Genomic DNA, 23,077 nt, shown 5'->3' with positions numbered 1-23,077 from the left:
GTGGGATACTACACCTCAGGAGGAGGTGCAGTACCTCTGTGGCGACTGAGCCTCAGGGGCACCACATAAACAGCGGGTAACCAAGCGACGCACGCGCTTGTTACCTGCGTCGTCGCTGGTCCTGATCGCTGGTGAGATCTGCCTGTTTGACAGCTCACAAGCGATCATGTAGCGACACACCAGCGATCCTCACCAGGTCATATCGTTGTCGGGATCATTGGTGTGTCGTTTAGTGTATCAGGACCCTTACTCTCGCTAAACACATCAGAGAAATCAGCCAAATAGTCAGGGACATCATCATGAGACTGAGGAGAGGTAGAGAAAACAGGAGTGTCACTACGAACACATTGACAACCCCAACTAACCACAGACACAGATTTCCAATCCAGAACAGGATTATGGGTCTGCAACCAAGGAAAACCCAGCACAATAATGTCATGTAAATTATGCAACACCAAAAATTTACAATTCTCTTGGTGGTCCGGGACTACCCGCATTATCACCTGGGTCCAAAACTGAGGTTTATTCTCCGCCAAAGGGGTAGCATCAATACCCCTCAAAGGAATAGGAGTCCGTAGGGGTACCATAGGAAAACCACAACGTTTGGCAAAGTCAAAATCCATCAGGTTCAGGGGTGCTCCTGAATCAACAAAAGCCATAGCAGAAAATGTAGACAAGGAGCAGATCAAGGAAACTGCCAAAAGGAATCTAGGCTGTACATTGCCCAAAACAGATGAGTGAGCAAAACGTTTTTCCTGCTTAGGGCAGACGGAAATAGTATGAGAGGCGTCCCCACAAAAGAAGCACAACTTATTACGCCTTCTAAATTCTTGACGTTGAGCCCTAGAAAAAACCCTATCACACTGCATGGGCTCAGAAGTTTGTTCGAAAAGCAACACCGCCTCTCGCACAGTTTTACGTTCACGTAAACGTCTGTCAATTTGAATAGCCAGTGACATAGAGTCGTTGAGACCAGAGGGGACAGGAAATCCTACCATAACATCTTTAACGGTCTCTGCCAGACCCTTCTGAAAAAGAGCCGCTAGGGCATCATCGTTCCATTTAGTAAGGACCGCCCACTTTTGGAACTTCTGGCAATATAACTCTGCAGCATTCCTGACCTTGGTTCAATGCCAATAAGGTTTACTCAGCTTGATCAATAACATTAGGTTCATCATACAATAACCCCAGAGCCTGAAAAAACGCATCCACATTAGTCAGAATAGGATCCCCAGGTGTCAGGAAAAAAGCCCAATCCTGAGGGTCACAGCGCAACAGGGAGATGACAATTTTAACCTGCTGCACCGAGTTCCTCGAGGAATTAGGTTTCAAGGCAAACAACAGTTTACAATTATTCTTAAAATTCAAAAATTTAGACCGATTCCCAGAAAATAAATCAGGAATAGGGATTTTAGGTTCTACAGCAGACAACTGAGCGAGATAGGCAGAAATTCTCAGAACTTCAGCAGCAAGCTGCTCAACACGATCAGACAATTGCTTAGTATCCATTACAGAAAAAATCCTCCTACGCCCCCCAGGTAACCGAGGAGGACAACGGGGAATAGACTAGGCAACCATATAACCAGAGAGGTTGGTAGCTAGCGGATTGCAGACCCTTAAACTGACAACACAACTAGAATTAGCCGTGGGACTTACCTACGATGCCCTAGACGCCTCGGCACAGCCACAGAATTAACTAAGCCTAAAGAGAGAAATGGGAAAGCTCAACTGCCCCGGAGTAGACCCCAAAGGAATAGAGAGCCCCCGAACATATATTGCCGGTGAGACAAGATGAAGCACAAAACACAGGCAGAGAATAGTGTAAGCAAATGATGGGGCCCAAACTGTCTAGATAGAACAGGACAGTAAAGGATACTGTCTGCAATCACACAACAACCCTAAGAAAAATCCAACACGTCTGCAAAAATACTGAGGCCACACGACCTCTCCCTCACTAAATCAGAACTCTGGTGTGAACTGGTTACTAAAAAGACTAACATACTCTGTGGCATATGGAACAGGATCCAGCACAGGTCCCAACAGGGAACCAGGCTGAACACACACCAGCTAAGCAAAAATCAGAGACAAGCAAAAATGGATCCAAAGCAAAAAAAAGATTCAAGAAGACAAATAACTTATCTGAAAGATGCAGGATGGAGCAGGAGACAAGCAGACTTCAAAATGTGGTCAGGAAGCAAACCAAATCACCGGAAAGAGCTGAGGGAAGGTTGTTCACTTAAATCTCCGCAGTCAATAACACCTGACCTCCAATCATCCTGCCCAGGTGATTGACTTCTGTCAGCCAAACCAGCTCCATTACCAGCAGTAACCACCAGAGGGATCCCAAACTCAAAAGCCAGGTCAAAAGTGTTCACAACAGCAAAAATTAAAAGAGCTAAAGCCAGTAATGAAGTGAGGCTTGCAAGGGAGACCAAAAGCCGTAAAAAAGATATTGGGGTTATGTCAATAGCAAGAGAAAAGTCAAAGATTCTATAGGATTTTTACAGGGTACAAAGGGTGAAGTGGTCAAAAATGATGGTGAGAAAGCCGAGATTTTAAATTCCTATTTTACATCTGTGTTCTCTAAGAAAACAATTGTAACATCAACTTATCTTCACGGTGCCATCGAAGGAATAAAAGAATCTACGCTATCTATAAGCGGAGAGATGGTGAGGGAACACTTAGCAAATTTTAATCTCCTGGTCCAGATGAATTACATTGCTGGGTACTGAAAGAGTTAGCAGAGGAAAGTGCCCAACCACTAGCCAGAAGCTTTGAAAAATCCTGAAGAGGAGAACTCCCAGAATCATAGAATGTTAGAGTTGGAAGGGACCTTCAGGGTCCTCATGTCCTACCCCTCTGCCCAAGGCTGGATTCACTAAACCATCTAAGACAAATGTCTGTCCAGTCTCTGCTTGAAGACTTCCATTGAAGGAGAATTCACCACTTCTCGTGGCAGCCTGTTCCTCTCATTGATCACCCTCACTGTCAAAAAGTTTTTTGCACATATAATCTGTATCGTCTCCCTATCAATTTCATTCCATTGCTGCTCATGTTTCCATGTGAAAATGAGAGTAAGGATGATCCCTCTACACTGTGACAGCCCATTAGATATTTGTAGACAGCTATTAATTCTCCCCTCAGCCTTCTTTTTAGCAAGCTAAACATTCCCAGATCCTTTAACTGTTACTTGTAGGACATAGTTTGCAGTCCGCGCACCATCCTGGTAGCTCTTCTCTGAATTTGCTCCTGTTTTTCAGTGTCTTTTTTAAAATGTGGTGCCCAGAACTGGACACAGCATTCCAGATGAGGCCTGACCAAGGAGGAGTAGAGGGGTATAATTACTTCTAGATCTAGACTCTATTCTTCTCTTAATACATCACAGAACTGTGTTTACCTTTTTTGCTGCTGCATCATACTGTTGTCTCATGTGTAGTCTGTGATCTATCAGTATATTTTTTTTCACATGTGCTGTTGCTTAGTTCTATTCCTCCAATTCTGTAAATGCACTTTTCGTTTTTCTTTCTCTGATGTAGAATCTTGTATTTCTGTTAAATACCATTCTATTAGTCGCTGCCTATTGTTCAAACTTCTCTAGAGTCCTTTCTCTGTCTTCTCTAGTGTCAGGAATCCCTCCTAGCTTTACATCATCTGCAAATATGATTAGCTTACCTTCAGTTCTATTATCTAGATCATTTATAAAAATGTTGAACAACACTGGGGCCAGGACAGATCTTTGTGGTACCCCACTTGAAACACTTTTCCAATCGGATGTGCAACCATTTATTACCACTTTTTGAGTATGATCACTGAGCCAGTTATGAATCCACCTAATCATAGCCTTGCCAATCTCACACTTGGTCATTTTTTGAATAAGGATAGTATGAGATACATTATCAAATGCTTTGATGAAGTCAAGATATACTATATCTACCGCATTTCCCTGATCCACCCAGTTAGTGATTCCATCATAGAAGGAAATTAGATTAGTCTGGCATTACTTGTTTGCGACAAACCCATGCTGGCTATGGTTAATTTCTGTATTCTTATCTAAATACTTACATACATGCTGCATAATTTCTTCAAAGATCTTTCATGGTATAGAAGTAAGGCTCACTGTAATTTCATGGCTCCATCTTCTTTCCTTTTTTGAAGATAGGGACATTTGCCGTTCTCCAATCGTCTGGGATTTCTCCTGTTCTCCAGGATTTTTCAAAGATTCTGGCTAGTGATTCTGCAATGTCCTCTGCTAACTATTTCAGTACCCTAGGATTTAATTCATCTGGACAAGATTTAAATTCATGTAAATTAGTTAAGTGTCCCCTCACCATCTCTCTTTTTATGGATAGAGTGGATTCTTTTATTCCTTTGATGGCACCGTGAAGCCACTTCACCCTTTTCATGCTGTACAAATTCTATAGTATCTTTGACATTTCTTTTGCTTTTGACATATCCCAAATACCTTTACTGCTCCCTTGAAAGCCTCACTTCATTACTGGCTTTAGCTCTTCTAACTTTTGCTCTGCATTCCCTGCAGACAGCATTATATTCTTCTTTAGATATGTCTCCTCTTTTCCATTTGATATACAGTACATTTCATTTTTCCTATTTAACAAGTGATTAAGTTCTGTGTTCATCCATCCTGGTCTCTAATTGATTCCAATTCTTCCTTCTTTTCGGGACTGCTACCAATTGTGCAGTGAGAATTTCATTTAGCAAATCTCCCATCCTTCTTGGACATTTCTGCGCTTTAGAACATCCAGCCATTGGACCTTTCCTACCATCTTTCTGAGTCCATTAAAATCTGCCTTTCTAAAGTCCAAGTTCTGTGTTCATCCATCCTGGTCTCTAATTGATTCCAATTCTTCCTTCTTTTCGGGATTGCTACCAATTGTGCAGTGAGAATTTCATTTAGCAAATCTCCCATCCTTCTTGGACATTTCTGCGCTTTAGAACATCCAGCCATTGGACCTTTCCTACCATCTTTCTGAGTCCCTTAAAATCTGCCTTTCTAAAGTCCAATCTTAAAGGAAATCCTGACAGTAGGATTGTGCACAGTAACCTACAGACACTGTCAGGTCGGAGCCGTTAAACTGATTAACATACCTGTGTTGATGAAATCCATCTTGTGACTGTTGTGTAATCTTTATTTTCAGTTTTGAGTTAATGATATACTCATGCTCCAGTGCGGCCTGTGGGCAGAGTTGTGGACAGGGCTTTGGATGAGCCTGTGGTTGGGATCTTCATGTGGTGCTCTGATTAGCTATTCATGAGGACTGCTGACAGGTCACTGATCCCTCACAGATCTGCCCCCAGTTTACGAATATCTGTACAAACTGCAAAAAAAAATCCTTTTGCAGGATGGCGCCAGTTGTGGCACCTGTGTTGCAGCATAATCGCATGTTTACTGTGTTGTCAATAAATGTGCTTGAGGCTATCCTGAGGAGCATAAAAAAAAAAAAAAATCGATTTGAAAATGGGGCCCGCCACGCCATAGCAGCTATCGGTGTATATAGAGGTGATACGATATCTGCTACTGCGCAGGCGGCGCCATCTTGCTAAAGAAAAAAAATGTTCCTCCTCCAAGATGGCTCCACAATAGCAGCTATCATACAACCTCTATTTACACCGATAACTGCTACAGCACAGGTGCAGCAGGCGCCATTTAAAACTGATTTTTTTTTTATAGTCCTCAACATAACCTCAAGTACATTAACAACACAGTAAACGATTATGCTGCAGCGCAGGTACCATAGCCGTCACCTGCTTGCAGAAGTTTTTTTTTGTTTTGCAGTATGTACAGATATTCAGTATGTAAACTAGGGGGCAGGTCAGTGAGGGATCAGTGACCTGTCAGCAGTCTGCACTATGAATTCCTAATCAGGTATCATTGCAATCAGTATAACGGCGCCGACCTGACACTGTCTGTAGGTTACTGTGCACAATCCTGCTGACAGGTTCCCTTTAAAGTCTGAGTTGTCGTTCACAGCGGAAAGCATGATTGCTGCCTTCTAAACTCTCAGCCCCGTTTACTTCCTCAAACATTTACTCCCTGTTGGTGAGAATTAGGTCCAAGATTGCAGATCCTCTTGTTCTCTCTTCTACCTTTTGAAAGTAAAAGTTGTCAGCAAGAGAAGAATTTTCTGGACCCATTATTTTAGCCTGAGAGAGATTCCCAACAAATATCTGAATAATTAAAATCTTCTATGATCACTAAGTAGTATATTTCAGAGAACAGCGACATCTGATGTAAAAAGAGTTTATCCATATATTCACTCTGTCCAGATGGCCTACAGTAAACACCTACAATAGTGTCCTTTCTGTTCTTCTCTTCTTATATTCTTACCCAAACAAGCTTGGACCTCTTTGAAGATATTACAAGTGCTTGTCACAAAATTAAAATATCATCAAAAAGTTAATTTGTTTCAGTTCTTCGATACAAAAAGTTAAACTCATATATTACATAGAGTCATTACAGACAGAGTGATCTATTTCACGTGTTTATTTCTGTTAATGTTGATGATTGTGGCTTACAACCAATAAAAACCCAAAAGTCATTATCTCAGTAAATTAGAATACTTTATAACACCAGCTTGAAAATGATTGTAAAATCTGAAATGTTGGCCTACTGAAATGTATGCACAGTAAATGCACTCAGTACTTGGTCGGGGCTCCTTTGGCATCAATTACTGCACCAATGTGGCGTGGCATGGAGGCGATCAGCCTGTGGCACTGCTTAGGTGTTATGGAAGCCCAGGTTGCTTTGATAGCAGCCTTCAGCACCATCTGCATTGCTGGGTCTGGGAATGTTTAGCTTACAAAAAAGAAGGCTAAGAGGAGACTTAATAGCTGTCTACAAATGTCTGAAGGGCTGTAACAGTGTAGAGCAGTGGTTCCCAAACTCCAGTCCTCGCGAACCCCAACAGGTCATATTTTCAGGATTTCCATAGTGTTACACATGTGAGAGAATTCCAGATGCCTTGATGATACTTCCATCACCTGTGAAATACGAAGGAAATCCTGAAAATTTGACCTGTTGGGGTCCGCGAGGACTGGAGTTTGGGAACCACTGGTGTAGAGGGATCATCATTATTCTCATTTGCACAAGGAAAAACGCGAAGCAATGGAATGAAGCTGAAAGGGAGAAGATACAGATTAGATATTAGAAAAAAACTTTTTGACAAAGAGGGTCTTAGGCGTACCCAGGATCAAAACTAGGTGGGGGGGGCAAGCCATAGTCGTTCAGGTTGTAAAATTTTAGAACGAAAAAGGTGAATGAAACTGCTCCATACAGTATAATGAGCCCCATACCGGTACATACATCATCACCAGCCCCAGCCCACTAAGCCCAGCACCTGTATATACATCAACACCAGCCCACTGAGTCCAGCACCTGTATATACATCAGCCCAGCCAGCCCCCAGTCCCTGTATATACATCAGCCACAGCCAGCCCCTGTATATGCACATCAGCCCAGCCAGCCCCCAGCCCCTGTATATACACATCAGCCCAGCCAGCCCCTGTATATACACACATCAGCCACGCCAGCCCCCAGCCCCTGTATATACACACATCAGCCACGCCAGCCCCCAGCCCCTGTATATACACACATCAGCCACGCCAGCCCCCAGCCCCTGTATATACACACATCAGCCACGCCAGCCCCCAGCCCCTGTATATACACACATCAGCCACGCCAGCCCCCAGCCCCTGTATATACACACATCAGCCACGCCAGCCCCCAGCCCCTGTATATACACACATCAGCCACGCCAGCCCCCAGCCCCTGTATATACACACATCAGCCACGCCAGCCCCCAGCCCCTGTATATACACACATCAGCCACGCCAGCCCCCAGCCCCTGTATATACACACATCAGCCACGCCAGCCCCCAGCCCCTGTATATACACATCAGCCACGCCAGCCCCCAGCCCCTGTATATACACATCAGCCACAGCCAGCCCCTGTATATACATCAGCCACAGCCAGCCCCCAGCCCCTGTATATACATCAGCCACAGCCAGCCCCTGTATATACATCAGCCACAGCCAGCCCTTGTATATACACATCAGCCCAGCTGGCCCCCAGCCCCTGTATATACATCAGCCACAGCCATCCCCCAGCCCCTGTAGATACATCAGCCACAGCCATCCCCCAGCCCCTGTATATACATCAGCCACAGCCAGCCCCCAGCCCCTGTATATACATCAGCCACAGCCATCCCCCAGCCCCTGTATATACATCAGCCACAGCCATCCCCCAGCCCCTGTATATACATCAGCCACAGCCATCCCCCAGCCCCTGTATATACATCAGCCACAGCCAACCCCCAGCCCCTGTATATACATCAGCCACAGCCAGCCCCTGTATATACATCAGCCACAGCCAGCCCCTGTATATACATCAGCCACAGCCAGCCCCCAGCCCCTGTATATACATCAGCCATAGCCAGCCCCTGTAAATACTTCAGCCCAGCCACCCCTCACCCAGACCCGGCATGATGTCATTGACCGAACAGAATAACAGCGATTGCCTCAGGAGCGCACGGGTACTAGGAGCTCCACCGGATGCCTGACCTGATACGCCAGGGGCGTCAGGACATTCTCTCCGCCCACAAAGAATGTTCTGGCATTCAACGTCAGGCGTTCATAACCACTATGTGCAGGGCACCCGGCCACTGACTCACTGATGCTTGCGCGAGCGCGCGCACCTGTAAAGCCGCCATGCCCGAAAATTTACAGGGCCGGTGGCAGGAAAAACAGGTGGCCTCATCATGATAGGTGCGTGCCCCTGCTTCTGGGGGGAGGCAGCTTCCCTCCCGCCCCACGGTGGATATGCCCATGAAGAGAGTGATCAATGAGTGGAACAAGCGGCCACGAGAGGTGGCGAATTCTCCTTCAATGAAAGTCTTCAGACAGAGGCTGGACAGACGTCTGTCAAAGATGGTTTAGTGAATCCTGCACTGAGCAGGGGGTTCGACACGATGACCCTGGAGGTCGCTTCCACCTGTAACACTTTTTGCACATATCACACAAATAGTATACACAAATGTACATAACACACATGTACAGTATATAACACACATACATTTACATAATACACAAAGATACTATACACACATGTATATAACAAATGTACATTACATATTTAGTATCTACAGTTGTTCATGTGTAGATAACATACACACATCCCATGCTCACATGTTCATAACATACCACATACTCATCACATGTGCATAACACACATACTGAACACATATATAACATATACACATCAACACAAAATACATACTATCCATATGTACATCACACACAGACACGCCCTTAGCTCACAGAGGATTTTCAGTACAGGATATAACTGTAGCAAGCCCCCAGCGAGCAGCTCGTTCCTACATTCTTGTACCTGACTCCTGTGTGTGACGCTGGGGATTCATTTATATCTATACATCATCAATAATCATATTACTAATTACCCACATGAACGATTCAACAATCACCAATATTATTATTATACAGTTGTGGCCAAAAGTATTGACACCCCTGCAATTCTGTCAGATAATACTCAGTTTCTTCCTGAAAATGATTGCAATCACAAATTCTGTGGTATTATTATCTTCATTTAATTTGTCTTAAATGAAAAAACACAAAAGAGAATGAAGCAAAAAGCAAAACATTGATCATTTCACACAAAACTCCAAAAATGGGCCAGACAAAAGTATTGGCACCCTCAGCCTAATACTTGGTTGCACAACCTTTAGCCAAAATAACTGCAACCAACCGCTTCCGGTAACCATCAATGAGTCTCTTACAATGCTCTGCTGGAATTTTAGACCATTCTTCTTTGGCAAACTGCTCCAGGTCCCTGATATTTGAAGGGTGCCTTCTCCAAACTGCCATTTTTAGATCTCTCCACAGGTGTTCTATGGGATTCAGGTCTGGACTCATTGCTGGCCACCTTAGAAGTCTCCAGTGCTTTCTCTCAAACCATTTTCTAGTGCTTTTTGAAGTGTGTTTTGGGTCATTGTCCTGCTGGAAGACCCATGACCTCTGAGGGAGACCCAGCTTTCTCACACTTGGCCCTACATTATGCTGCAAAATTTGTTGGTAGTCTTCAGACTTCATAATGCCATGCACACGGTCAAGCAGTCCAGTGCCAGAGGCAGCAAAGCAAACCCAAACCATCAGGGAACCTCCACCATGTTTGACTGTAGGGACCGTGTTCTTTTCTTTGAATGCCTCTTTTTTTCTCCTGTAAACTCTATGTTGATGCCTTTGCCCAAAAGGCTCTACTTAAGTCTCATCTGACCAGAGAACATTCTTCCAAAACGTTTTAGGCTTTTTCAGGTAAGTTTTGGCAAACTCCAGCCTGGCTTTTTTATGTCTCGGGGTAAGAAGTAGGGTCTTCCTGGGTCTCCTACCATACAGTCCCTTTTCATTCAGACGCCGACGGATAGTACGGGTTGACACTGTTGTACCCTCGGACTGCAGGGCAGCTTGAACTTGTTTGGATATTAGTCGAGGTTCTTTATCCAACATCCGCACAATCTTGCGTTGAAATCTCTTGTCAATTTTTCTTTTCCGTCCATATCTAGGGAGGTTAGCCACAGTGCCATGGGCTTTAAACTTCTTGATGACACTGCGCACGGTAGACACAGGCACATTCAGGTCTTTGGAGATGGACTTGTAGCCTTGAGATTGCTCATGCTTCCTCACAATTTGGTTTCTCAAGTCCTCAGACAGTTCTTTGGTCTTCCTTCTTTTCTCCATGCTCAATGTGGTACACACAAGGACACAGGACAGAGATTGAGTCAACTTTAATCCATGTCAACTGGCTACAAGTGTGATTTAGTTATTGCCAACACCTGTTAGGTGCCACAGGTAAGTTACAGGTGCTGTTAATTACACAAATTAGAGAAGCATCACATGATTTTTCGAACAGTGCCAATACTTTTGTCCACCCTCTTTTTTATGTTTGGTGTGGAATTATATCCAATTTGGCTTTAGGACAATTCTTTTTGTGTTTTTTCATTTAAGACAAATTAAATATGAAGATAATAATAACAAAGAATTTGTGTTTGCAATCATTTTCAGGAAGAAACTGAGTATTATCTGACAGAATTGCAGGGGTGTCAATACTTTTGGCCACAACTGTATACTGCAGGGGCGGGACTTAGTGATAATGTATGCGAGGGCAGGTGTATAGGAGTGTGATACAATGAGAAGCTCCTGAGCTTCATCACTGCAGGCACATACAGCTCTGGCAAAAATTAGGAGACCACAGCAAAATTTTCAGTTTGTCCGATTTTCCTCTTTATAGGTATATTTTTGAGTAGAATGTAAATTGTTCTTTTATTCTATAAACTACTGACAACATGTCTTCGAATTTCCAAGCACTAAATTTTGTTTTTATTTTCAGAAATGAGAAATGGTCAAAAGAACAAAAAAAATGCAGTGCTTGCAGACCTCAAATAATGCTAAGAAAACAAGTTCATAATCATTTAGAAACAACAATACTAATGTTTTATCTCAGGAAGAGTTCAGAAATCAATAATTTGGTGAATAACCATGATATTTAATCACAGCTTTCATGCGTCTTGGCACCACCAGTCTTTCACACCAGTCTTTCACACTGCTTTTGGGTGACCTTATGCCACTCCTGGTACAAAACTTTAAGCAGTTCTTTGTTTGATAGCTTGTGACTATCCATCTTCCTCTCGATTACTTTTCAGAGGTTTTCAATGGGGTTCAGGTCTGGAGATCGGGCTGGCCATGACAGGGATTTGATGTGATGGTCCTTCATCCACACATTGATTGACCTAGCTGTGTGGCATGGCACATCGCCCTTGTAATGCAACTGCGGAGCAGTTGCACACAGCCACCACCAGAGGGCACGATTACGGGAAAAAGGGTTGCACTTACTGTGTAGCACCTTGGTGCAGACGTGCAGGCTGCCACCTCCAGGAGGAGGCAGAGTAGTCAGACAGGCCGGAGTCAGCAACAAAGGAGAAGACAAAGTACCAGAGGTCACAGCAATGCACGAGGTCAGGGACGACCCAAAAAGTCAGAGCCAAACGAGAGCGCGGTATCCAAGAACGTGAAACGGAAAGAGGAGTCGAGGTACAAGCCAGTGGGTCAAAAAGTAGGGGAACGTAGTACCAGAGACAGAGAAACCGGAGGTGGAGTTCAGAGTTCAAGCCGAGTCATACACTATAGAGAAATCACCAAACGTACACAAAGTCAGGAATAGGGAACGGATCAGACACACACACGGGAAGTGAGAGGCAGAAAGATCACTAGAGTATACGGGTCAGCTGCTCAAGCCAAGGACCAGAACTATCACTGAAAAAGGCGAACAAAAAGAGCACCAATAAATAGCCACCCAAGAACCAAAGAGAGGCAGGAAAACTTAACCCCTTCATGACCAGGCCGGGGAAAGAAAAGCAGGAAGCAAACCCCAACCTGGAACATAACAGTCCTGCAGGAAAAAACAGTCCCAAGGGTTGGGGAACATTGCCTGAGCAGAAGGAATCAACTGTTTTTTGAGGATAACCTTGTATGCAGCTTGATTCATACGTCCTTCACAAAGATTAACCTGCCCAATTGCAGCCTTGCTAATGCATCCCCAGATCATCACCGATCCTCCACCAAATTTCACAGTGGGTGCAAGATATTGTGGCTTGTACACCTCTCCAGGTCTCCATCTAACCATTAGATGACCAGGCGTTGGGCAAAGCTGAAAATTAGACTCATCAGAGTAGATTACCTTACTCCAGTCCTCTATGGTCCAATCCTTATGGTCTTTGGCAAACTTCAGCCTGGCTTTCCTTTGCTTCTCATTGATGAAAGGCTTTTTTCTAGCTTTACATGACTTGAGCCCTGCCTCCAGGAGCCTGTTACGAACTGTTCTTGCCGTGCACTTCACTCCAGCTGCAATTTGCCATTCCTTCTGTATGTTACTTGATGTCATCCTGCAGTTGCTGAGTGACATTCGAATAAGATGACGGTGATCCCGGTCAGTGGAGAGTAATTTTCGCTCTCTGCCAGTCTGTAGCTTTGCTGTCCCCAAAGTCTGCTGCTTGACCTTGTTGTAATGGTCTGCCATCTTAGAAATTTTAAGGATGGAGGCAACATGATGCTCACTGTATCCCTCTGTTAGTAAAGCCAGAATGGAGCCCTTCTTTTCTTCACTCAAGACTTTTCTTTTCAACTCTAATGACATGGTTAAAAGTTATTTTTTCATTCCTATTACTCTTGGGATATTACTAGCACTTGTTTTGCCATCCAGCTTGTCCTATTGCAGGAGGATTGTGAACACCACAGCAGGGTTTTTTATACTCTCCTTCATTAAATAAGATTTGGTTCAGGTGATCACCTAATCAGAAGGACATTAAGTAGAATGAGGTGTACTCTGGTTGGAATTCAACTGACACTGGAATGAAATGGCTGTCAGACATGTAGAGAAGCTGATTTTTATAAAACTGTGCAGTGCTCTCTTAATTTTTGCCAGAGCAGTATATTCTGCTGATTGTTCCTGGTAACAGAAAGCTTGCGGTCGGACAACCGCGGCGCACATATTATTGGTGCAACCTGTGCAGTCGCACAAGGGCCCAGGAGGTCAAGACCCACGATTAACACCAAATCAAGTAACATTGCGCATTATGATGAACTATTAATCTGAAAAGGTCCCATATATTGTTCTTGCACAGAGGTCTCTTCTGCCTGATTCTGTCACTGCAGGCACCAATTAGCTGAACTACATATTAAGAGGGAGCAACAAACTACTGTACATGACAGTGACTGACACTTCACACAGAAAGCAAATCACCGCTGCAGACACTGAACAAGCAGGAGATATGGAAGAAATCAGCTCTGAGGGGACAATTCAGTGCAGCTCTGGAGTATAATACAGGATGTAACTCAGGATCAGTAATGTAATGTATGTACACAGTGACTGCACCAGCAGAATAGTGAGTGCAGCTCTGGGGTATAATACAGGATGTAACTCAGGATCAGTAATGTAATGTATGTGCGCAGTGACTGCACCAGCAGAATATTCAGTGCAGCTCTGGAGTATAACACAGGATGTAACTCAGGATCAGTAATGTAATGTATGTACACAGTGAGTGCACTAGCAGAATAGTGAGTGCAGCTCTGGAGTATAATACAGGATGTAACTCAGGATCAGTAATGTAATGTATGTACACAGTGAGTGCACTAGCAGAATAGTGAGTGCAGCTCTGGAGTATAATACAGGATGTAACTCAGGATCAGTAATGTAATGTATGTGCACAGTGACTGCACCAGCAGAATAGTGAGTGCAGCTCTGGAGTATAATACAGGATATAACTCAGGATCAGTAATGTAATGTATGTACACAGTGAGTGCACTAGCAGAATAGTGAGTGCAGCTCTGGAGTATAATACAGGATGTAACTCAGGATCAGTAATGTAATGTATGTGCACAGTGACTGCACCAGCAGAATAGTGAGTGCAGCTCTGGAGTATAATACAGGATGTAACTCAGGATCAGTAATGTAATGTATGTACACAGTGACTGCACCAGCAGAATAGTGAGTGCAGCTCTGGAGTATAATACAGGATGTAACTCAGGATCAGTAATGTAATGTATGTACACAGTGAGTGCACTAGCAGAATAGTGAGTGCAGCTCTGGAGTATAATACAGGATGTAACTCAGGATCAGTAATGTAATGTATGTGCACAGTGACTGCACCAGCAGAATAGTGAGTGCAGCTCTGGAGTATAATACAGGATATAACTCAGCTCAGGATCAGTAATGTAATGTATGTACACAGTGAGTGCACTAGCAGAATAGTGAGTGCAGCTCTGGAGTATAATACAGGATGTAACTCAGGATCAGTAATGTAATGTATGTGCACAGTGACTGCACCAGCAGAATAGTGAGTGCAGGTCTGGAGTATAATACAGGATATAACTCAGGATCAGTCCTCTCCCACAGAATAGTAACATTGTTGTGCACTGGTCATACTCTGTTGCTGTCCTTTTATATATACTGTTTTCTTTTTGGTGGATGAACCTGGATTGCAGCCGAACCTTATTTAAAAAAAATAGAACATGTTTATTTTTTACCATAGTTAGTCAGTCACCCCCCAAAATCCAGCATACAAAATTCACACCAATAAAAGAAGTGTCAGTGCTGTGCCTCCTGCTGTGACTTTTAGTGAACTCATCATTAGGTTTCTGGATCTGATCTGCAGATATAATATATTTCCATCATTCTTAAGTCTCTGCATTACATGGAAGCCATGATGCCTGGAACAATAGGAACTGTTTAGGACAAGCGGCCCTTTGTCAGAGACGCAGTCTATTGTTAGTGGGGACATTCCTACTCCTACTTTGTACTTCCCTCCCCCTGAAGCTGAAGTCACAGGTCACTGACTTCTTAAAAAACTCTCCAGCCTTGGGGTACAGATGACACTGGTCACCCCCAGGAGAAGCACCTGTGACTCCTCCATGACCTCCAAGCCCAGACTGAGGCCAGCTCTTAGGCTATGTGCACACGTTGTGGATTCCGCTGCGGGTTTTTCCGCACGGAAACGCAGGTAAAACCGCAGGTAAAGTGACCTGCGGTTTTGCCCTGCGGTTTCACACCTCTACTATGTTAAAGGTGTGAAACCACTGCGGAAACCGCCCAAACAATTGACATGCTGCGGTTTCTAAACGGCAGCAAAACTGCGCGGAAAAAACCGCACCGTCAGCACAGCGTTTTTGAAACCCCATAGGCTTTCATTGTACTGTACATGGTCAGCGGAACTGCTGCGTTTCCGCAGGGCCAAAACCGCTGCGGAAACGCAGCAGAATCCGCAACGTGTGCACATAGCCTTACACAAACATTCCCTATAACCACCCAGGGAACAATGCAGGCGTGAAATAACACCATGATGCAAGCGGAAACTCCTATACAGTCACGTACAGCAAGCAGAGTGACGGCAAGCACTGGCCCTGCCCCTGCTTGCTATAGGATAAAGCATATGCATCAGCATCTAAGTCATTCCATTTAAATGGGTTTTCTGCATATAATAAAAAGTTTCACAACTTTCTAACAACCTTTGGCTTTCAGCTCCTCGCCAATTTCACCATCTGCGCTTGGTGTCAGTGAATGGAAACATTCTCGTTTACCTTTAGATAGTAACGTTTACTACAACTGAATCGCTCCACAACTTATTGTGTAAACAGCCCGACCTCCAGATTGATACACTATCTTTAGTGATACATTGTAGCAAACTTTTAAGATGGAGCTGATGATGCGCTGAGCAGCGGATTTCCTGGAAACGATTTGTGGTTCCGGTTTTCCTGAATGATTTCTTCCTGTATAAATTATTGGGATACCCCCTATTAAAAGCTACAGGGGGGTATAATATACTTGGAATAATACACTTCTACTCATCTCGCGGACCAGCGCCGTTCCTGTGATGTCGGCCCTTGTTACGTCACGTGACCACTGCAGCCAATCAAGTGCTGCCGATCGGCTGCAGCCTTTCAGCATTCAGTCCATCGGTCACGTCCAATAATCCAGAATATCCGACAATGCGGCAGATTATAGGAATGTTACTGAATATGAAGCAGGAATGTCTACAGTCCTGACAATTTTGGGAGGTATTGGGGAGTGAGCGATCGATCGTAAGCTCTTGGGGTCAGGTCAGGCAGATCGGTCTAATGAGCAGCAGGTCATGGAGGGTCCCCGGTGGTAGTAGGTTACCATTGGGCAGCGTATAGCGTCCACTGCAGTCTATAGGTGTATAATAAGGGGCCTGTGATTCTCCGCAGTCGCACCCCTGAAATCTGGAGGAGCTGCTCCGGTGCCATCTATTTTTACACCAATGATAACTTCTCTTCCAATAAGAATTCTCCGAGTATCCAGAGACGTCTTACATAACGCTCATCACTGCGCAGCCAAACCTACGTGTAGACAACCAGTCTGGCCATGAAGGGGTTACGGCACTACTGTCAGGGTGTGATACCGGGAAGCAGTGGTGACAACACTCAGGTACCGAGGCACAACATGACTCACAGACCCATAAAACATTTCCCTTGTGTTCAGGGAATTGCTTAAAGAGCCATTCCATAATGCAGAGAAATGGGAGTTATGGCGGAATCACCTATCCGGTCAGGACGGGCGTCAAGTGCAGCTGAGCTGGGAATGTGCTACCATGCGATATCAGCCCTGATTTCTAATTACAGTTTATACTTTCCCCAGCAGGGGGCAATGCTGAGTGGAGGGCAAATGAGACCCGTCTTCTACCCTGATGTCCAGGAGGGTGCAGCCATCTGTATGAGCCAGAGTCACCCCAACTCCCTGCTCTTCTCCTCACCCTTCTCAGTGGCTCCCTCTGCTGTATACTGTACTGATTCACTGCAAAGTATGAACTACGGCAGCCTGGGAAGGACAAGCAGAACTACAGGTCCCAGCGTGCATGTTCTGCTGGGAGGTGTAGTCTGGAAATCTGTCTTCCATTCTTTCCGCTAATCACCATCATATGTCGCCCTGCACATCGCCCCGTCTGTCGACGCTTCCTGTAGAAAAACATGTACAGGTGAAGATAAAATACCAAGGATGTCTCATGGAAAACACCGACCGTCTCCACTAACAGATCTCATGTGACCCCCACACCGGGCGAGACATCCGCAGGAGAGGAAAGCAACACAAAGGGGTTGTGCAGGATTAGAACATATCCCTACCAAACAGAGCTGCAATCTGCAAAAAGCAAACAGCGCCACCCCTTTCCACAGGTTGCAACCAGTATTGCAGCTCCACTCTATTACATTGAATGAAATGTTAGAGATTTGCGTAAGTGGGAATTCCAAAATATCCCGGTAAATAGGGCCGTGCTCGGCTCGTGGCTGCTCCATACACAAGGATCTGCATTCTGGGTGTTCTCTACAGTCATTGGTTGTATGTTTGACAGATGCTTCAGGTCCCGGAAACAGTGGGAGGGAAGCCCCCCCAAAACGTTAATTTGGTCCATATGAGACCAATGGTAAGAAAGATTCAGGACAGTTGGGGGCCGTGTTGGAGATTTTGGGGTCCAAAGCTTCAAGTTACATGACTTAAAATTAATTAAAACAACAAGATGGAAAAAGGAGTCTCGCTGCAGGTTGGAGGGGCACATAACCCCCAGGGCCACCCTGCTCCAGGATTACCGAGCTTCAGCAGAAGCCCCCTTTCATTAATGAATCATTCTTGCTTTCGGCATCCCAGGGGACCAATACTTATGCAATTTATACAATGTACAGTCCGATCAATCATGGAATCGATAGCAGAGGGATGGTCTCAATGGGTCATTTCTCATCAGTCGTGCTTCTCCTCATGTCCCTATTACCATGTTCAGGCAGAAATACCCGACATCCCTATACACCTGCCTGTAAGGGTCACCCACAATACCGTCCCTATACACCTGCCTGTAAGGGTCACCCACAATTCCGTCCCTATACATCAGCCTGTAACGCTAACCCACAACACCGCCCCTACACACCCGCATGTAACACTCATCCACAACACTGCCCCTATACACCCGCATGTAACACTCATCCACAACACTGCCCCTATACAACCGCATGTACTGCTCACCCACACCACCCCTATACACCCGCATGCAACACTCATCCACAATACTGCCCCTATGCACCCGCATGTAATGCTCATCCACAACACTGCCCCTATACACCCGCATGTAATGCTCATCCACAACACTGCCCCTATACACCCGCAAGTAACACTCATCCGCAACACTGCCCCTATACACCCGCATGTACTGCTCACCCACACCACCCCTATACACCCACATGTAACACTCATGCACAGCACTGCCCTTATGCACCCGCATGTAATGCTCATCCACAACACTGCCCCTATACACCCGCATGTAACGCTCATCCACAACACTGCCCCTATACACCCGCATGTAACACTCATCCGCAACACTGCCCCTATACACCCGCATGTACTGCTCACCCACACCACCCCTATACACCCACATGTAACACTCATCCACAACACTGCCCCTATACACCCACATGTAACGCTCATCCACAACACTGTCCCTATACACCCGAATGTAACACTCATCCACAACACTGCCCCTATACACCCGCATGTAACACTTATCTACAACATTGCCCCTATACACGCATGTAACGCTCATCCACAACACTGCCCCTGTACACCCGCATGTAACACTCATCCACAACACTGCCCCTATACACCCGCATGTAACACTTATCCACAACACTGCCCCTATACACCCGCATGTACTGCTCACCCACACCACCCCTATACACCCACATGTAACACTCATGCACAACACTGCCACTATGCACCCCCATGTAATGCTCATCCACACCACTGCCCCTATACACCCGCATGTAACGCTCATCCACAACACTGTCCCTATACACCCGCATGTAACACTCATCCACAACACTACCCCTATACACCCGCATGTAACGCTCATCCACAACACTGCCCCTATACACCCGCATGTAACGCTCATCCACAACACTACCCCTATACACCCGCATGTAACGCTCATCCACAACACTGCCCCTATACACCCGCATGTAACGCTCATCCACAACACTGCCCCTATACACCCGCATGTAACGCTCATCCACAACACTGCCCCTATACACCCGCATGTAACCCTCATCCACAACACTGCCCCTATACACCCGCATGTAACGCTCATCCACAACACTGCCCCTATACACCCGCATGTAATGCTCATCCACAACACTGCCCCTATACACCCGCATATAATGCTCATCCACAACACTGCCCCTATACACCCGCATATAATGCTCATCCACAACACTGCCCCTATACACCCGCATATAATGCTCATCCACAACACTGCCCATATACACCCGAATGTAACACTCATCCACAACATTGCCCCTATACACCCGCATGTAACACTCATCCACAACATTGCCCCTATACACGCATGTAACGCTCATCCACAACACTGCCCCTATACACCTGCACGTAATGCTCATCCACAACACTGCCCCTATACACCCGCATGTAATGCTCATCCACAACACTGCCCCTATACACCTGCATGTATTGCTCACCCACAACACCGCCCCATATACACCCGCATGTACTGCTCACACACAACACCACCCCTATACACCCGCCTGTAACACTCACCCACAACACCACCCCTATACACCCACCTGTAACACTCACCCACAACACCACCCCTATACACCCGCCTGTAACACTCCCCCACAACACAGCCCCTATACACCCGCCTGTAACACTCACCCACAACACAGCCCCTATACACCCGCATGTACTGCTCACCCACACCACCCCTATACACCCACATGTAACACTCATCCACAACACTGCCCCTATATACCCGCATGTACCGTTCACCCACAACACCACCCCTATACACCTACAAGTACCGCTCACCCAAAACACTGCTCCTATACACCCACATGTAACGCTCACCCACAGCACCGCCTCTATACACCCACAAGTACCGCTCAACCACAACACCACCCCTATACACCTACAAGTACCGCTTACCCACAACACCACCCCTATACACCGCCTGTACCGCTCACCCACAACACTGCGCTCTTTGATGTCTATAGGAACAAACTGTGCAAAAAAAAAGATAGTAAAGGTCAGCGCCTGTTAACCCTTCACAGCACGGCCTGGAGCACATAGCACAATGCAGCAACATCTGTCTCTCCTATTATATCCATTCCTGGGAAAGCTGGGTCACAATGCGGTTTCTTTGGGTTGTCACCCACTTTTCCTGGGACATCATGGAGTGGGGATTGGGGATGGGTGCAATTTGGGTATAGTTAGCGCAAGGGTAGCCTCTATGTCAGAAGTCACCCAGCATAACTAGGTATAGGCCTGGGAAAGCTGGGTGACAGCTGCCTTATGAGCCCTGATGGTGGCCATATTGGTTGTCACCCAGCTTTTCTACACTCCTGCGTACACACTGCTGAAATTGTGCACAGAAATCACTACATACCTGGGCAATTTGAAGGTACGTGCAGTCCCTCAGGCCGGGGCTGTGATTGGCGGCCACAATGGTTGTCACCCAGCTTTCCCAGAAGTGGATATAGATCCCCATCGACATTGTCACCTCTCCTTTTCCGCTTCTTTATATTCTTGGCTGCAGATCCATGTAAACACGGTGCCCGGGGGCAGAAACTTTCCAGAGCGCCGTCTGACCTTTGTGCACCTGTTCTAATAATCAGGTCCGGAGCCAGTGGAACTACAACTCCCATCACGGCACAGATAAGAACAATAAACACAGTCAGTCATGGGTGTGATCGTCAGCTTGGTCATTGGCTTCTGTGAAGACTGTCAGCACGTCCCATAGACATAGATGGGTGCGCGGCCACATGCTGGGAGTTGTAGTCCCAAAGCAAGGATTATTAATGATTCCCACAACATGGGTAGTTATTGCCCCCCTCATCAGTGATCAGTTCAGGGGGATAAACATCAAAGTTATAGATCTGAGACTAAAGAGCTTCTGCAGCAGCAGTGCCCAATATCAAGGTGCAATGTAACTCCCCATATACCAGTGGAATTAGCCTCCTTCATGAGTACTACAACTCCCAGCATGGCTACAGGTGACAGAAGCTTTCTATAATTCACCAGATGTTACCTCATAAACTGCAGGCACAGACTGGACCCAGAGCAGGACGCCCCCGGCAGCTGAACGGTCCACGTGGTGAGGACTGATGACAGGTCGCTGCCCATGGAGGTTCTGCAGCAGCTGTTCCCATGCTGCTGATGGTGGGAGCCCCTGCTTCCCGTGTAGCTATGCCTGCGCCCCTCCCTCCACCCTGCAGATTCGGGGGTCTGTACCTTGTAGGTTCTGCACCCTGATGTCACTGATCTGCCCGATCAGCTCCTCTCGCTGGAACCAGTCCCACTCGTGTCCGGCCATGGCCGCCAGAGCGGAACACAGGGTCCCCGCGATGTCTGCACGGCACCGGAGGCTGCGGCGACAAGTTCACCGAGGAAGTGAAGAGTGGAGCGGAGGAGAGCGGCTCCACCCCCGAGCCCTGAGTGGGCAGGAGGAGGAGAGTTTCCACGTGTGCCCGGCCTCCTCTGCCAGCTGTGCCCGCAGCCCTGCCCCTGTGTGCCGGAGAAGCCGGGTGAAAGCCCGGAGAGTGCCCTGAGAAAGGCCAGAGAGTTACCAGAAAGCCCTGAGAGTGACGGGAGAAAGGCCGGAGAGTGACCCGAGAAAGGCCAGAGAGTGCCCTAGAGAGCCCAGAGAGTGGCTGGAGAGTGTCCTGAGAAAGCCTAAAGAAAGACCGAAGAAAGCCAGGAGAGTGCCCTGAGATTGGCCGGAGAGTGACCGAGAGAGCCAGGGGAGTGCCCTGAGAAAGCCCAGAGAGTGGCTGCAGAAAGGCCGGAGAGTGACCCGAGAAAGGCCAGAGAGTGCCCTAGAGAGCCCAGAGAGTGGCTGGAGAGTGTCCTGAGAAAGCCTAAAGAAAGACCGAAGAAAGCCAGGAGAGTGCCCTGAGATTGGCTGGAGAGTGACCGAGAGAGCCAGGGGAGTGCCCTGAGAAAGCCCAGAGAGTGGCTGCAGAAAGGCCGGAGAGTGACCCGAGAAAGGCCAGAGAGTGCCCTAGAGAGCCCAGAGAGTGGCTGGAGAGTGTCCTGAGAAAGCCTAAAGAAAGACCGAAGAAAGCCAGGAGAGTGCCCTGAGATTGGCCGGAGAGTGACCGAGAGAGCCAGGGGAGTGCCCTGAGAAAGCCCAGAGAGTGGCTGCAGAAAGGCCGGAGAGTGACCCGAGAAAGGCCAGAGAGTGCCCTAGAGAGCCCAGAGAGTGGCTGGAGAGTGTCCTGAGAAAGCCTAAAGAAAGACCGAAGAAAGCCAGGAGAGTGCCCTGAGATTGGCTGGAGAGTGACCGAGAGAGCCAGGGGAGTGCCCTGAGAAAGCCCAGAGAGTGGCTGCAGAAAGGCTGGAGAGTGACCCGAGAAAGCCCAGAGAGTGGCTGCAGAAAGGCTGGAGAGTGACCCGAGAAAGCCCAGAGAGTGGCTGCAGAAAGG

The 23,077-nt window shown here is 46.5% G+C and overlaps 1 protein-coding gene across 1 annotated transcript in view; it reads right to left on the bottom strand.

The window, feature by feature from the left end:
• Positions 1-22,056, bottom strand: part of CLMN (calmin) — a 156,428-nt gene extending 134,372 nt beyond the window's left edge. Inside the window, exon 1 of the mRNA XM_073578064.1 lies at positions 21,885-22,056. Within this exon, the coding sequence (XP_073434165.1) occupies positions 21,885-21,966 (82 nt within the window). The 5' untranslated portion in view covers positions 21,967-22,056. The remainder of the gene's footprint in view (positions 1-21,884) is intronic.
• Between the last annotated feature and the right edge of the window lie 1,021 nt (positions 22,057-23,077).

This window comes from Dendrobates tinctorius, unplaced genomic scaffold, assembly GCF_039654945.1.
Source record: "Dendrobates tinctorius isolate UK_male_01 unplaced genomic scaffold, ASM3965494v1 ptg000058l, whole genome shotgun sequence".
Classification (NCBI taxonomy): Eukaryota; Metazoa; Chordata; class Amphibia; order Anura; family Dendrobatidae; genus Dendrobates; species Dendrobates tinctorius.
The sequence above is the reverse complement of the archived record's forward strand: the minus strand, read 5'-3'. Positions and strand labels throughout refer to the sequence as shown.